An 18,187-nucleotide genomic window follows, 5' to 3' on the forward strand; every position below is an offset into this window, starting at 1 on the left:
TATCGCGGCCCGCAATAGCTTAGTCGGCTAGAGAGCTGGCTACTACATCTTCCTCCGAAGATCCGAGATGATAGGTTCGATGCTCCCAACCTGTGTTGGTTGGTGATTTTTGGCTGGTCTGTGCTGTCGTGGTTGTGCCCTTAGGCAAGACACTTGACCATGAATGATCTGGGTGGTATGCGACGGACCTCCCGTGTATTAGTCATTGAGGTAGTCACGATCTACTATCATCATACCTCTACTTTATTTACTCTGTATAAAAGTTAACTGGTTAAATAGACTACTTCCCTCCTTTTTATTTAACCTCCATTTGCTGTGCGCTAGTCCTGTGCGTTAGTCTTGAGAACTAGCTCACCCCTAAGCTAACACACACCTGTATCTTCGGGTATTTCCGCCGAGCCAATCAGACGCAATGTCGGCGGAGCTAGTTTCCGAAGATGACATTAGTAGCTAGCGTAGCCAAGTGGGCGGAGCTTGCTACTGAACGCGCCGCCTACTTGCAGACGACCGGTCACCTGAAATGGCGCTGTCAAGATTTTCGGAGCTAGATGAAAGTGATTTGAAATCCCTACTTGATGAAAAATATTCTAAAAGCACTATGAAAACAGTGAAGGCTTCTGTGGCAGTGTTGGTGCATTATTTGGAGGCAAGGGACAAAACAATTGAGGAGATTAGCAGTTGTCAGTCTGCCGAATGCGATTAGTTGTAAAGAAAATTTTACGCTGAATTTCAGGTGGTATATCCCATGTAGGAGCTGATGGCTACCTCAATGAAAATTTAGTTTTGTTAAGAGAAATATTTGAAATCATGTTCCCTGCTTTGAATGCAAAAATGCATATTATCACTTGGCCCCTTTGCTACAGTGTATCAAAATGGTGGCTGGGACAATCACATGGCAGCTTTTTTCACAGGTTTGGTTTAAAAACAAAAATCTGCTAAATAATTTCTCCAGTTTATATAGGTGTAATAAAACGCCTCGGGGAAATAGGCAGGGTCTCGGGACACCAGAAACTTGCTATATCCCTCAACCACATGCTTTAACTATATACAAAGAGACCCCGACTCAAAGTGACCCTTCTGTTCACGGGGCGATAAATCAAGCATCAACAAACTTCTAGTTTTGTCAGCTTGTTTTAAAATCTAGTATATTTCTGAGCACTGACCGACACGATCGATCGGCAGCAAAGTTTGTGGCCACCGAGGTGAGACGAAGGCCAGAAATACAGCTACTTAAAGCAATCGATATATACTAAAGTGATGTATATTATGCATGCATATCTACAAGTAGTTTTACATTCCTCCTGTGAATTGGTTTAAACAAAATGTCACGTTCGTTTTCGCACCTTTTAACCTTGTGCAAGGACCATAAATAGAGGTTAAAGGGTAACACCTGACAGCGTTTTTCTGCCTTTATATTTGGAGTCGATAGATATCGACCACACCCCCCAAGTACGAATTGCCTTATATTTCCCAGTTTCAACACACACAAAAAACCCAATTGATAGCCAACATTTATCCGGCTTTTTTACCCGGTCAATGATTTAATGTTTAAGCTACACTGTTGCATTTATGTCCCTATTTTCAAACGTTTCGCTGACTTGATTACAAACCAACATGGCGGCAAATTCAAGCATGACGAAAGTATAACTGTACATCAAGATTACTGGTAAGTAGACTTTACAGGACCTAATCGAATAACCCGACCTATTTTTAGACATAACGGAAGCAAATATATCGGAAATAAAATAATATCCGAAATAGCATTGACACAAAAGGAAATCCGAACACTTAGTTAGCCAGCCGGGATTGAGGAGGGATCTATTTTGGTTTGATTTATATTGTGTAATGTCCTTTTAACAGCCTGGGTCATTTAAGGATGTGACAGGTTTTGGAGGTGGAGGAAAGTCGGAGAGCCTGGAGAAAAACCTCCGGCCTAAATGTAAATGTATGAATGATGTGTGAATGTTTATGTTTGAGTTATCTCCCTTAAATGTTAGTTATACATGTAATTTTTTCATTTCATAGTAAATTTATATATTAATTTTATATTTATACATTCCAATTGCCACCATAGGAGAAAATTTATATAGGCTTGGCCTGTTATTTTATCCTTTTGACAAATAACATCAAATGTCAATAAAATTTGTTGAAATGCAATGAAAAACCTCCGGCCTACGCTCAGTACCAGGCAACTGCCCAACGTGGGTTTCGAACCCGCGACCTAGAGGTGGAGGGCTAGTGATTACAATTGAAGTTATCAAATAGACAAGCATTCTTTTACATTATGTTAGATGTCAATACATAAAATTTGAATTGCCTATATGCATATATTTTTCGTAATCAAATCTAGTTAAATTGAAAATAACATGTTATCAATATAATATGAAGAATTTTATAACGTCTTTACTTACTGTATGTGTCTTATTATTTATTTTAAGCGATAAAACGAAAAAAGATATAACCAAATAGCCATTTATCGCTCAGTCTTCAAATGGTAGTAATGCAAATTAATATTGAAAGGTCTTCTCCTGTTAATTTTGTCCCAATTTCATTAAATTTAGAACTTCCCCAAAAAACATCCCCAACCAGCCCCCCACTCCCCCCCCCCCCCCCCCCCCCCCCCCCCCCCCCCCCCCCCCCCTAAAAAACTGCACCACATCGGACATACTTTCAAGTGATGATATTAATGCTTTAACTTTTGCCCTTTTTGCACTTCGTGTGGACTTATCAAACCTTGTAGTATTATCTTGATAAAACTCAAGAGAAGCACCAAGATCGATATGATAATGCAGTCGGGATTCATTACAATTTCATGTCAGGAAATGTTGCTTGTCTAAAAATGAACAGATAAAAAAATTGCCTTTTGTCACAAGGCTATGTATTTATTATTCATGGATATTAATAGTCATAGTCTATATATGTAATAAACTAACCTTATTTACATACATTTTTGTACTTTAATTTCATGAAACGGTTGAATTATATTTCTAAACTGCTTTGCATACCAGTTATTTATTCATGAAAGCTGAATCCATGAATAAACATTGATGTTTTTTAAGCCTTAATACAAAACGTCTGTCCTTGAAACGAAGTCACTTCAGTTGGATGGTTACTATCTATGGTCACTATGGAAACGTAAACATGGCGTAATAGTTCAGGTGACTGATGTTAAAGTGTCGGGAGACCTTAACCACTCGGCCACCGCGGCCCCTGTGTTAAAGGAGACCATTTTCACTAGTATATAACGTTATTGAAAATCGATGTGAAGTGAATTATTTAACAGAATTGGGTAACCAAAAGACTGTAAAAAAACACCTGTGAATAGCAACACTAAATATTCAGTCATAATTAAAACTTACGGTATATCACGCGGGTGCCCATAGATGTATGTTTCATCAAATTTATTATTTCTGTGTAATTCTTTAATCATTTACACATCTTGGTTTATCGGGAAAACAATACAATTATGAACTAATATGATGAGGAAGTAGCTAACGTATAATTTGTCTGTTGAAGTTTCATCAGCCCATACTATAGAATGAGCATCCCATTTAGGTACAGAGGTGTTCCAACCATTATCATTTCATGTTGTAAATGAGATATTCCTTTGATGTACTTTCCCTGCCAATCCCAAGAGCGTTGGACCAAACAGTCAAAGACTGATACTAGGTCCTCAGTTTGTACAGCAAGCATAGGGAATGTGTATTTCTATTATAGAATTTCAAAAGGAACAGATATATATATAATATATATTCGTCGCTGCTGCTTTGAAAAGTATTCAGATATGAATATTCAAAATAGTTCTCTCAAATATTATTTTATATTTTACATATCCCCATCATTTCAAAATAATACATGTGTGTCTTATTGATACAGTAAAAAAGAAACACGTAAGAAATGGCATTTGGTAAGCATACGTTGGCCAGGATATTAAATACTCCCAAAAACAACAAGGCACACCAACATATTAACAAAACCATCATTCAAACTCAAATCGAGAAAACAAGTGAAAATACAATGAAAGATATAGATTTGTATAGAACCTCCTGAATAGGTACAAGGAGAATAAGACCAGGTGTTTCGGAGAGAGTAAGCGTCGTCTGCTTCTTAGACAACACCCGCCGAAAAAATGGGTTCAAATCCGGGTCAACACCAAACATTCTAAACGGTGTCACTGATCAGTACCTATCGTGTCAGGAATTCAAGATATGTATTAGGTAAAACTGTAATTACGGATAAATAAAACAGTGCTAAACAGCACTGGGCCACACGTGGATTGGCTTTTATGATACAGTTTATAAAGACTTCGTTGTATCATTTTACACTTTAACAAATAGATCAATAAGATAATGATTGATTCAATGGTTGGCTTTGTTATACGTCTGTACTACTAATACTCCAGGTAGCTTGATATCTGTTTATTATCATTACACCTGATCACAGGTGTGTAGAGTGCCTACCGTATATCAAATTCTCTAATATAAGTTTGATTTATTTTTGGTATTTGGTCATTCATGTAATAGCTGTTTTGAATCACAAAAAAACTGACAGAAAAAGTATTTTTGAATTGTAATTAGATTATTGATCATAAAATGTACTTGGCACTCAGCACAGCGAAATCAAAACTGAAAGAGACAGATTTGTATATTTTTAAAATGATCCTAAACATATTCATTTGGTATGTACATGCCACTCTCATTATTTAGGTAATAAATTTAAATATATTTTTAAATTATTTTATATGAATTAAGTCTCAAATTATGCAACTAAATTCTGCGATATTTACGCTAGATTACAATATTAACACTGTGCCCTTCTTTTAACATACCGGAACTACTTAAAACAATTGTTATGTGTCGGACAAAAAATCCCACCAGACCTGATCAACTGACACTATCTCGGTTTGGTTGTACAGGTGTATCAAACATTTAAAGTGACAGACGCTATTGTAAACATACGGTAAATTAATGATCTTAAAGCTATTTACTCCACTGTTGGCTGTATTGAACTTACGTAGAGACTGTTTAGTATGAATTGAATAAACATGGATGACATTTGATAAGGTCCGCAAGACAAATAGTTAAAGTTTGGATATATAACATATATATGAGTTATCTTATTAACAAATAATTAAAAAAAAACCAGATATCCGAGGATATATATTGTGTTCGGGTGGCATGTTGGAAACTTTGGATTTGGTGTATCACTATGGAAATTTATGAACCCTAGATTGTCTAGAGGGGAACACTCGAGTTGCACCTTATAGAGACTGAGATATCTGGAGTTTCCACAAACACTTTCCTGTGGACATTTCCACGGTTTTCCAATGTATATGCTGCAACCAAAGAAATAGATATATTTTGTGTTTTCACACACTGCTGATGACACAAATCATATGTTTAAATGTTGTAACAACATAGACTACCAAGGAAATACGCCGTCGTCGGCAGGATACCTCTGAAGTGACACAAGTTCTAACAACATACACGTAAGTATAATGATCAGGTGTTTTTTTATTCGATGATAAGGACATGACATTTCAAATAGTCACTATTGTATTGATCCTCACACCTAGAATGGACAAAATCAATCTTAACAATTATCATCTTGTTATCATAGTCCACTGCGTACATTATCCCTTGAATGGATGTTCATGATCACGTGATCATTATATAGGTATGTGTACAGTGTAATATCGTAACAAAAGAGTAAGTAATGGAAAGAGGAGGTAGTTATTGACTATAAAGGATACATTTTATAATATGTTGATAGCAATACTATTATCTAGATAATATGATAATGAATAAAATAATAACTATATTTATCTTTTTTCCCCAATAACCGTTGAACTGTCGATATCATTATGAGGTTATGCCTCATTATGTTCTAGAAAAAACGCTAATCTTCCTGATTTGCATTAGTTTTCGCGGCTAAAAACCCACCATATTCGAATATGTACTTATCTTATTTCTTCAAACACTAAGGAATCGCGTGGAGGGAGTAAGTTGCTTAAGTAAGACAATGGCTTGATATCCTCCATCTTTCCTCACCCGGGTAGTTGACACATGTAATTTGTTATTAGCTTCCTGACATTGGAGCAGCAGAAAGCTCGTTAACAAAAGTATTGTGTAAAGCTCTCCAACATCCTCGCTCATTTGTTTACATTAAGACTAGATTGATATTCTGTAAAAATCGCTAACACCCTCTCTCATTATTTGTTTTGAAACATTCATATTCTGTAAATCTTTCTTACATCCTCTCTCATTATTTGTTTTAATACATTAAGACTAGTTTGTTATTGTGTAAATCTTTCTTACATCCTCTCTCATTATTTGTTTTAATACATTAAGACAAGTTTTATATTGTGTAAATCTTTCTAACATCCTCTCTCATTATTTGTTTTAATACATTCAGACTAGTTTGATATTGTGTAAATCTTTCTAACATCCTCTCTCATTATTTGTTTTAATACATTAAGACTAGTTTGTTATTGTGTAAATCTTTCTAACATCCTCTCTCATTATTTGTTATTACATTAAGACTAGTTTGATATTGTGTAAATCTTTCTAACACCCTCTCTCATTATTTGTTTTAATACATTAAGACTAGTTTGTTATTGTGTAAATCTTTCTTGCATCCTCTCTCATTAGTTGTTTTAATACATTAAGACCAGTTTGATATTGTGTAAATCTTTCTAACATCCTCTCTCATTATTTGTTTTAATACATTAAGACTAGTTTTATATTGTGTAAATCTTTCTTGCATCCTCTCTCATTATTTGTTTTAATACATTAAGACTAGTTTGATATTGTGTAAATCTTTCTAACATCCTCTCTCATTATTGGTTTTAATACATTCAGACTAGTTTGTTATTGTGTAAATCTTTCTTACATCCTCTCTCATTATTTGTTGTTATTACATTCAGACTAGTTTTATATTGTGTAAATCTTTCGACATCCTCTCTCATTATTTGTTTTAATACATTAAGACTAGTTTTATATTGTGTAAATCTTTCTTGCATCCTCTCTCATTGTTTGTTGTTATTACATTAAGACTAGTTTGATATTGTGTAAATCTTTCTTGCATCCTCTCTCATTATTTGTTTTAATACATTAAGACTAGTTTTATATTGTGTAAATCTTTCTTGCATCCTCTCTCATTAGTTGTTTTAATACATTAAGACTAGTTTGATATTGTGTAAATCTTTCTTGTATCCTCTCTCATTATTTGTTGTTATTACATTAAGATTAGTTTGTTACAAAAATCCCATTTAATAGGACAGCATCAGATATGAGAATGTGTTTTGCAAAATAAATGTGACTTGTACCGATAAGAGATAACAAAAAATTAATTGCACAGAAAGAGATGAAAAGAACAAAGGATGGTTTATGGAGAAGAGTTCCATGCCCTCGCACTATGTTGTATTTAGTAAGTGTAGTTGATTTCTTGGCACTGACGATATCTTACTTTTAAAGTACAAATACAGATCATCATAATACACGCTCCGACAGTTGTAGTTGATCTGACAGTTGTAGGTAATGTGTCATGTTCTATTGTTTGGGTACGGAGGGAAACAATTTTTGACAAATTTTGCATGTTGCGTTTTGATTTGTTAATTGAACGGCATCTGAACATGACCCCTTACCGGCCACAGCTAGCTCTTCTTAACGTGGTATATAGTGATGATCTGTATCTTTAATTAGCATCATTTGTTACTTACAAACAAGACAGTGCCACATAAAGGTGCACGCCATTAGATAATAGTAATATCTTGTTCTTAGAAATCCTTGTTCAATACCCACTATCTAGTAGACATTTAAAACAGGAGAGGGCTGGCTTTATATCACTCCTTATAGTGTTAACTTGATATTAACTTACATATGACCACCTACAAGCTGGCCTCGGTTTCAGCTACAGTCATTAACTTTGGAAAATCCCTGAACTTATATATGAGAACGATGCGTCTCATTTTTTATAAATTCGTCGAATCGGTATGTATCCATTTTATTTGGGGAACTGAGTTAAGAAGAAGTGTCATACAAGATCAATCTCCTGTAACCTGTAGCCTGTAGCCTGTAACCTGTAGCCTGTAGCCTGTAACCCATACCTCTATGTAAAACGTTTATAAATTGTGTTTTGTTTGATAATTACAGGGTATATACATGAGACGATGACGACAGTTATTTTACACGTGTCTATAGTCATGTGCCTAATGGATATTGGTCAAACCGGTCCTATCCACAAACCAATACCCGACCAGAGCTTCATACTCAAAGGACTTGCAGAAGATCAGCAGAGACGGGCGGCTCTGATAAGCGGTCAGTTGTTATAATATTATGAAAATGTATTCCTCCGAGTTCCAAGAATGGTCTTGACATATGTTTATTTTTTATAAAAGTCTCGTTTTAGAAGAATGAAGAATGTAAAACTTTATTTATTTTACAGTAATTGCAAAACAGGTTTATATCAACTTATAATAATCACGTTTTTGGTCCTGATGAATGCGCGCTTTGGGTCTAACTGTGGGAGGAAACTGGAGTACCCGGGGAAAAACCCCGTGGTCGACCAGGTGACTCCAGACCTTTTCTCGTCCGATCGGGGAATCGAACCCCAGACGAAGGAATGCATTGTATAACTTAAGTATATAATCCTTAGCATTTAATCATATATTTTATAATACTCTATAGTTATTCAGATGCTAAATACTACACTATTTGGAAACAATTTTATTTCTGTAAGAATCCTCTTCATAAGTATACACGCTTACACTTCAAATCCAAATAATCAGACCCGGAAACTTACATGTTCACAAACATAATTCTAAGTGCATTTTAACTATTAACAAATTCGTGATGTTATGGAAAGTCTATTATAATGTTTTATCAGGATATATCCTCATATTTCAGATGATGGTAATGGAGAATACATCAAATGGAAAAAGCTTGAAGGTAGTTTTGGTGTGGAGTTTGCATGGGGCAGTGCCAGGCCACACATCAAACGTGCCCTACGTGCAACTCAGGGGGAACCATGGCCCCTACCCCAAGTCTATAAAACACGGGAAACTTTGTTCATTCTAAACCCTGCTCACTTTAAAATTAATATCGATAAAACTATTACGAATGACGTCATAACCGATGCTATAAATAGATACAACGAGACGGTGTTTGAAAAGTCGATAGAAATTACAGAGGAGAATTTTAGAAACGCTCCAAAATCAGAAGTGAATAAAGAAATGCAGTATGATCGAGACGAACTTGGGTATATCAATGCTGACTATCTCCGGAATCTCACGATTCAAGTTAACAGTACCTGTGACGTCACTTCATCAGATCGATCTGAGTCCACGTGTGATCCATATCCATCCCTGAATTCAACCGAGTCATGTAAGTAAAGTAATGTTGTCATTAATGTCATGATATGATTTTTTCTTGTTTAATTTATCAAATCTTTTAAAACAAGGGATTCCTCTTATTTCTCGGACAATTGAAGTTTTAGCTTCCCTTCTAAATTATTCTGAATTATAATATATACATAATCAGAATCTTTTTTAAATTGTATATGAAAAAGCGTCAACCTCTAGAATTGTTATGGGGGGATTTATGTAATTGTGCTTTTACGATGCTCATTTTTATTTTGAAAACACATCGTTACTGGTGTTACAGACACACTGACAGTAAATTCTACAGGAATTGTGTTGCGAGCGGAGGAGGAGTGGGGTGTGGTTCGTGGCTTAGAGACACTCAGTCAACTTGTGACGCATTACCGTGGAAAGGTAAATCATGTCACTACCTGCTATGATAACTACGATATTAGCTGAGCTTTTAACGAAATGAAAAACTGCTGTAAAAGATATCTCATGAATCCCTGGCCTGATTTGTTTTCTTGATGATGGGTGAGAGTTTATCTTTGTGACTCTCTCTCTCTCTCTCTCTCTCTCTCTCTCTCTCTCTCTGCCTCTCTCTCTCTCTCTCGCTCTCTCTCTCTCTCTTTCTCTCTCTCTCATTTTATTTATGGTATTTAGCTACTAGTCGCAGAAAATTTTGAAGTAGTTTGGTGATATGCTGTATAGGCACGCTTTTTAAGCCTCACTTCTCTCCTTTTGAATATCTACACTCTGATCCCTGGTATTGCTGTGGAGTCCTAGAGGAACCAAACAGCTGTATGCAGTTATATATTCATTATTTGCCACGAAAAACTCAAATTTGTGTATGATTTTCGTGATGTAGTGTATGTCTTGATTATGATTTAGCATCACCATACCTGAATTTGATTTTGATTGTTCCAGTTCTATATAAAAGAAACAACAGTAGAAGACTTCCCACGGTTTCCCACACAGAGGTATTCTGATTGACTCCTCTCGTCATTACATAGAGAAGGATGTTCTCTATGACGTACTGGTAGGTCCCTATGTATATCTGTCATTTCATATTTAGGATACAATTATCTATAACCTTTTCAGCATTTGTTTTTAAATTCCTGAACACCTAAAACGATTAAATTGCTACCAAGTTGCTAATAAAGTACGTTATTAGAAAAATAAAATTTTAAACAAATGTTACGGTGATTCGTCATTAACGACGGTTTTTAAATTCACATAAGATAAATCATATTTCTGCTTATTTTCACTGTATTTTTGAGCTGGAAAAAAATCTTCGCTGGTGAATATTAACACGTCGTGGATTCTGTTTTAAAGTGATATTGTAAACGAAACATAATTTAACGAGACGTATCTCTCTCGACACGCGCATGTTATTCGATTATTACAAATATAGTTATATCGTGTTTCAGTGAGGTCATCTTGTCTCATCAGTTAGAAATGTGTTTGTATTGTCAGGAAAGCATGGCGATGAACAAGATGAATGTTTTACATTGGCATATCACAGATGACCAGTCATTCCCTTACAAAAGTGAAGAGTTTCCGGACTTCAGTAAAAAGGTAAGTATAAGCTGTACATTAATATTCATTACCAAACACAAAAACAATAGTAGCACTGGAAGACAAAAGTAAACATTCTTCATTAACACCGATAAAAAAGTAAGCATCTGTTCTATTTCCGAAATTAGTTTTTTTGTTTCTTAGAAATCTAATCGGTAAATGGTCCGACTGGAATATAATATAACGACGTTAGGATTGGGGTGTGAAGTTTTATGGTCAAGGTGCCCAATAATCTACTAATTTCATATTCATATTAATTACAGCCAATCATTTTGGGAACTATCTACAATTACTTACCAAGGTGCAGAGATTTGATTTCCCTTTTATATACTTTCTTTTCATCTATTAGTTGAACATGACATAGGATAAAAAATACCGGTGTATGTTTGACGTAACTTCCTAATTTTGAAGTATAAGTAATACAAGTGTTGTCTTGTGAGATGAACCTGTGCTAAAATTAATTTTCAACATTTTACAATTTAATCAGGTCATATATAAGAGAGTACCATTTCATATCACTTGACGATAAATTATGTGTTGATTAAATATTTCAAGAAGGTGAGTGTGATGATGAAACATATTGTCTCGAAGAGGTATTTCAGTTAAAAACAACCCTAAATTTCGTCTTTTTCTAGGGGGCATATAATACAAATATGGTCTACACTCGTGATGACATCAATGACGTCATTGAGTATGCTCGTCTACGGGGCATCCGCGTCATACCAGAGTTTGATGTCCCGGGTAAGTTAATGCAAGCATGTTGCTCTCATGTAACATACATGTATTTTCCTACCTGAAACATGATTCGTTCGATATCACCAACTGACCGTAATAACACCACACCTGATACATTTCTCATTAACTTTTACCTGTGTTTGGTAGGTCACACTTACTCCTGGGGTCTGTCCTATCCACAACTGTTGACTCAGTGTTATTATAATAACAAACCAGTGCCTGCTTTCCTTGGCCCGCTCGATCCAACCAACGAAAATGTGTTCAAAGTCCTGAGCAAACTGTTCAATGAAGTGACAAATGTGTTCAAGGATCGATCTGTTCACTTAGGTGGGGACGAAGTTAATACGGACTGTTGGTAAGTGATATGTGTACCTGTAAATAAAAGTTGTTTTTTTACTTTGTTCGCTTATAGAAATGTCATATGTTTAATAACATGTCTATATTAATAATTTGAATTTAGACAGCATTGAATCATTTCTGTGTCCTAGAGCTTATAAATATCATACTATACTGTGGATAAATCAAACGCAGTCCGGATTCTGGTAGAAATATTACGTTAAGTTGATCCAATAGTTGAGAATCTATCATAGAAATGAATTTCTTTTTAAGATGATGTTCTTTCATATGAACATAAGGTGTAGTGGCTGAAAATCGACATCTTATATAAAATGTAAAATTTTATATGTCACTGAGATTGCATTGATATCGACTATAAATACAATTTAATAAATGTTTATTTAATTGTTTAACAATTACATGTCGTTCAGCATCAAATATAATTGCTTCCTAATGGCGATTCCATTAATAGCGAAACGATGACTGGGGAACTACAGCTCGAAATACACTCATTGATTAAATCTACTTTAGGGCATCAAATCCAGAAGTTGTGGAACTTTTTCGGACGCTTTTCATCCAAGATAACCTTAGAACCAAGTTGGGGCAATCCAGATCGACGCAGTTCTCGAACATTACAAGACAGAACCTCACTAAATATTCTATCGAAAACGAAGAATCAACAGTTTTAAAGGAAACAATAAGGTAAACACGTTTCACAGGACGCTGTCATCATATTTTATTACAAATTGCTTATCTCATAATTCAAGGTAAAGTGACGTAGCTCGATAATTTTACATTAAACGATAACTTGATTGCTTCTTAGACAATAGCAAATGCAGTTATTCTATTTATTTGTAGATATGAAATAACAATGTCCTTATCCTATTTATAAAGATTCATTAAGCTTTCCCAAATTTTGATAAATTGTTTTCCTCTATTTTTATCTTCTGTTAATTTGCTAATGGGGATTTGAATTAGCTGTATTCCCGGGCATTGAATAAAGCGCGAAAATACCCTCGTAAGGTTCAACTATACAGTATTATAACTCATTGAACCTTACTAGAATATTTGTTGAGGAGTCAACAACGACTAACGAAATATAGGTAGTTCGATGGAACATTATAAAACCATCAATATATGTCTTCGACTTGACAAAAGAGTTTCGACCACGTGACCTGTAGACTTACTTTGCCAAAATTGAACACTGAAGTCCATTTATTCAAACAGGAAAATAAAATTTGTTTTGTTTCACACCAGTTAATAGGACATAGTCGTATTTCCATTATTTTTTTATGTTATACACCATTCTCCTTTCAGAGCAATGAGAAAGAGTATAAATACAATAAAAGTGGAAGAACTTCTCCCGTCTTACATCTGGGAGCATTTCAACAACAGGTAGTATTAACCACAGTTCAAGTTGTTGTCACGAAAATATACTTTGATATGATACCCTGACTATTTTTACGTTAAATTAAGTCATTACAATATATAACGCTTTCTTTAAACCTGTTGATGAACTATTGATACCAGCTTAAAAAAACAAACGTGTGATGATGATGATGATGATGATGATGATGTCTTCAGATTAAAGGAAAAACTAGATGTGATAGCACGTGACCGCAATGTCGGCTTGGATGTCATAATGTGGCAGGATGGTTTCCAAAAAGGTGTCAATGTAAGTATCATACTCTGGCATACATTGGGCATGCTCTTTGGTGTCTGTTATATTTTCATTTCCATGTATTTCTTTTTTCAAAGACGAGTAAACCAAGCCATGGGGCAGAATGGATAAATCTAAGAAAAAATTTAGAACAAGGTCTAGAGTACCTGGGGATCATTGACAAAATGTAGGGAGAGTTATCATAAATCTTAATCAATAATCATCTCTAAAACAGCTAAACTTCAGAAAGATTGGTTGATTCCAAACAAATATTTGTCATGATACGGAAATCTCTGGTTCGGTTATTGCATATTACCATTTATAGCACTTGAATTACATTATATCTTTAATGAATAATATTTATGACATTACAGCCACTACTGCTACGTCATTCATTTCTGGAAAGGTAATACTATGGTGAAAACAAAGTACAATAATCAGTCATCAACGCCAGCGTAATAAAAGCCGAATATCATGCAAGCAGAGTAGAAATTTAAGCCTTTTTTATTTTTTTATTTTTCAATTATCGGTCGAGGGACTTATTTCAAATCTTTGCACACCTTGGCTTGGTTAATGTCTGATATTTAAAGCGAAGCTGTGAGAAATAAGGCATGTGGAACGCAACATAATCTTGTAGGTTGATTGAAAAAAGAATTTCCTGATATTGCAACAGGTTACAGCAGATTTATACTTGATCACTTTTGTATTCTTAAGCAAAGCACGAGTTCATATTAATTTAGATCTTTACACACAAGACATATACAAAATATCATTATTGTCTTACTCCCTGGCATTCAGTGGATTTTTTTCTCCGAGGTAAAAGAACTGTACACCATTTATATACCTGTTGATTTGTAAAAAGAACGATGTGTGAGTGACAGTTAATTGTAATATTTTACCTTGTTCTAGATACCAAAAGATACCATCATACAAGTATGGAAGTCCAAGATCCATGAAATCGGAACCATAATCCGAAAAGGGTACCGTGTAATTTTCTCCACGTGCTGGTATTTGGATCATGTCCGGGGATACGTACATTGGCAAGACTTCTACAACTGTGAACCAAACGGTACCCGTATTGTTTCTCTAAAAGGTCCATTGACACGTGTTAGAGTATTAGACCCTGATATCAACGTGTTCAATGGACTGTGGATTATACAGCTGTTCCCAACAAACGAATATTTTGTTCTCATCGATATAGAGTTAGAACCCAAAACGACATTAATAAATATCAGCAGACGTTAAATTTCAGCAGTGATATATATTTTCACTATTGGCAAGATACAATTTACAATAAAAACTTACAGCTGAAGTCTGAAAAGTATTATATAGCCAGATATAACCACCTCTGCATACCTGAAGAATCTAACTGTATTCTTATGATTTGTTTACTGTTATAGAAATTGAGGCGCAAGAAGGGATCGAGATCCTGGGCGGCGAGGCTTGTCTTTGGGGCGAATACATTAGTAGCGAGATGGTGATGAGTATGCTATGGTACGTATCATTAGTGATAATAGACGAGTCAGGTTCAATGTGAAGTTGCAAATAGGAAAGGTATGCAGAAATGGTGTTTTTCTGTTCAGGATTTTGATTTTAAATGAGAACCGATTAGAACATGTTTGACTATCAACCATGAAAAAAGGTTCAGAGTATAATAAATCTTTTGAAAATTTGTGGAATAAACTGGACTGAGAAGTACGGATATTGCACCTATTGATGAGTTCGTATTTAAAGGTGTTTTGCTGTTCCTAATATCAAGTAACAGATGAAGTCAATATATATTTCTTCGATTATTTGTTGACTTTGAAATTATTTTGCTTACACATGACGCCACATCACTTGCTAATTATCACAGAATATGATATTGCGTTTACTATTTAATTGAATTCATTTTATTTTTCAAAAGAAGTCTTTATTTTTTCTAGGCCCCGAGGCTGTGCTGTGGCAGAGAAACTGTGGAGTAGCAGGAAACCAAGGGTTCTTGTTGATGTATCTCGGAGGCTATCAGAGCAACGTTGTCGTATGCTGAGGTAATTTATAGCCTGATCATATAATAAATCAAGTGGAAACATTAATTGTATATACTGTTTAACTTACATATACACATACTGTAAATGGTCTTATATTGAGGTTCTTAACTCAAGGTGGGTGTGGTCCTTTTTCTATTTTTCAGAATTAAATATCAATCACGAAAAATATTTATGCAAAGCAAAAATTAAAATGAAACTGATTGTACTTCAACAATTTGGCTGAAAATGACAACTTTTCTAATTCAAACTATTGGCAAAACCACAAAAAACTTTGCTTTATGTTTTATCTGTTTCAGACGTGGTCTTGACGTAGGGTTTGCTAATGGTCCCGAGTATTGTGTCAGAAGACAAGCGGCTAGATCTGGCCAGTTGTCATTACAAAAGGTTCAGCAGACATTCGGTCAAAACGAAATCGAAAGCTTCCTTGAGAAATTAAGAAAATCTACGAATGAACCGAATGTGATATACGTTTCTGCTATTAGAGATTATACAGTGAGTAAGACAGTAGCCACTCTGTCTATAATGATTCCACTATCAAAGACATTGTATGCAGGATCGTTAGAAAACACATCAATAATCATGTAGATGTGATAATGAGTTTTTTTTTTTTCCAATTTTAGAAATTCTACTAGGAGGGACCCGGTTTTATAGAGGAGAAACGCTTTGGTTATTTAAACATATACAACATATATACAAATCTTAAATGAAATATACTTTGGTTAGTTTTGACTATCAGCGTTAGAGATGATAGAACATGTAACGAAGTGAACGTTAATGATACTGTTAAAGAATTACACCTATATAAACTACGTTTCTACTGCTCCCAAATTTCTTCTGGTTAGTGTTTATGCTTCTATCTTGTGAATGGTACTTTTAAATTTGGATATCTAAGAAAAAGGACCTTACAGGTATTAGAGGTACATTATAAGATAATACTGGGAGCACGAATCCCAACCATCAGATATGCTAATGTAAGCGTTAAGTGAGTACTATATCCATTTGTTAGAGGTGATAAGATAATATTGAGTATATATCCTGTGATGTACTGTTCAGTCATGATTATATGAAATGAAAGAGTAGAATAACGACTACATCATTACGTTTTTTGTTTGTTTTTTTTCTTCTTTTTTTTCTTTCGGTTTTTATCTCTTTTTTTTTAAGATTCATTTGATAGATATTGTTTGAACAACGTCAAATCTTTAAACATATTTCTTTTTACTCATGAAAATCTCCAATGAGCGCGACCCATAGCTCTACGTTTGAGAAATGAAATCGTTTAGGACAGAAGTGGAAATTTCGTTCTATAACTATACTAATCAGCGTCTAGTACATTTGCCTTAATCATAGCAGCTACCTCACCGACGCGCATATAATATAAATACTTTTCTAAAAAAAATCTAACCTAACCTGTGTAATTGTGGCGATAAACAAAATTTCATTGATTTTTCAGCCAATTCATTTGACCAGTTTAGCCCTTTCTATGGTTGGAGTCCTTTCTATCACTTTCATGATGCTGTGCAGAAGAAAACGACGCTGACAGGCTAGACGGCCTCATATATACCTTCTATCGAAATGTGTTCCTGGATGTATGATGAGTAATTGTATACAAAGTATATTTGACAAAAATATATATGGTTTGCAAGCATTATCTTTGTTAAGCCTTTTCATTGGTTTCTTCTTACTCAGAAGATACGTACCTTTCCTACTGTTGTTTGAGCGTGTTAACAAAAACGTATCGTATTTCTAGCTCAAAGTATATCGAACCAAGGCAAAATCGGAACAGAAAATAGAATGCACAAAGAGATGAGGACAATAAAGGGCTTACTGTATGTTTCGGAACGACAAACCAAGAGGAGTTCTGATTAGCACCAAGATACACCATCTTGCATGTCATTTCCAATATGAGGTATAGAACAATTTCAGAAATCTCTCAATATTATTAGGTGTGATTATACACACAATTAATACACATTAACTTGTTTTTAAGACGAAAGTCTTTCTTCATTAGAAATGTCCATAGTATGACAATATAATTGTCTTCTATGCTTTAGAACTCATGTAGGGAACCAAGAAATTGCAACTTAACGACAATTGTGCATGCAATATAAATTATGTAGGAGTTGATTATCAATATGATTTATCAGTAAGATTATACTTAGAATTAATTCACGAGAAGTCATAAAAGTAATACATCACAGATTGTTCTGTCATTCGAAGAAAAAAAAAACAAATAAAAAAAAAAAAAAACATGGGTGGACGTTTGTCTCAGAATGTTGTTACACACTATTGGATCATCTAAAGTACAAGCAATCACTTGTCTGCAATACTTCTGCTATCTGACAGTTTTATGAGTAATGAAGACAAAAATCAATATGGATTATCATATTTAGGCCGACGATTATCAATGTTTAACTGTAACGAAATCAAAGACTACGTTTTCCAAAACAGTTTCAATATACTTTGTATATATAAAATCATAAACGTAGGATG

At 34.6% G+C, this 18,187-nt stretch overlaps 2 protein-coding genes across 2 annotated transcripts; both read left to right on the top strand.

Annotated features, from left to right (window-relative positions):
* The first annotated feature begins 8,170 nt into the window (after window positions 1–8,170).
* On the top strand, window positions 8,171–12,030 carry LOC117338530 (beta-hexosaminidase subunit alpha-like). The gene is made up of 7 exons (XM_033899887.1): window positions 8,171–8,318; window positions 8,907–9,383; window positions 9,663–9,772; window positions 10,286–10,338; window positions 10,789–10,936; window positions 11,572–11,677; window positions 11,819–12,030. The coding sequence occupies exons 1-7, from the start codon at window positions 8,171–8,173 to the stop codon at window positions 12,028–12,030; spliced, it is 1,254 nt and encodes a 417-aa protein (XP_033755778.1).
* A 1,619-nt stretch (window positions 12,031–13,649) lies between these two features.
* On the top strand, window positions 13,650–17,340 carry LOC117338531 (beta-hexosaminidase subunit alpha-like). Its single transcript, XM_033899888.1, has 6 exons — window positions 13,650–13,682; window positions 14,577–14,736; window positions 15,068–15,161; window positions 15,593–15,697; window positions 15,994–16,189; window positions 17,148–17,340. Exons 1-6 carry the CDS (start codon window positions 13,650–13,652, stop codon window positions 17,232–17,234), a joined length of 675 nt encoding a protein of 224 aa, XP_033755779.1. The 3' UTR covers window positions 17,235–17,340.
* The last annotated feature ends 847 nt before the right edge of the window (window positions 17,341–18,187 follow it).

The sequence above is a fragment of the Pecten maximus genome, chromosome 11, assembly GCF_902652985.1.
Source record: "Pecten maximus chromosome 11, xPecMax1.1, whole genome shotgun sequence".
NCBI lineage: Eukaryota > Metazoa > Mollusca > Bivalvia > Pectinida > Pectinidae > Pecten > Pecten maximus.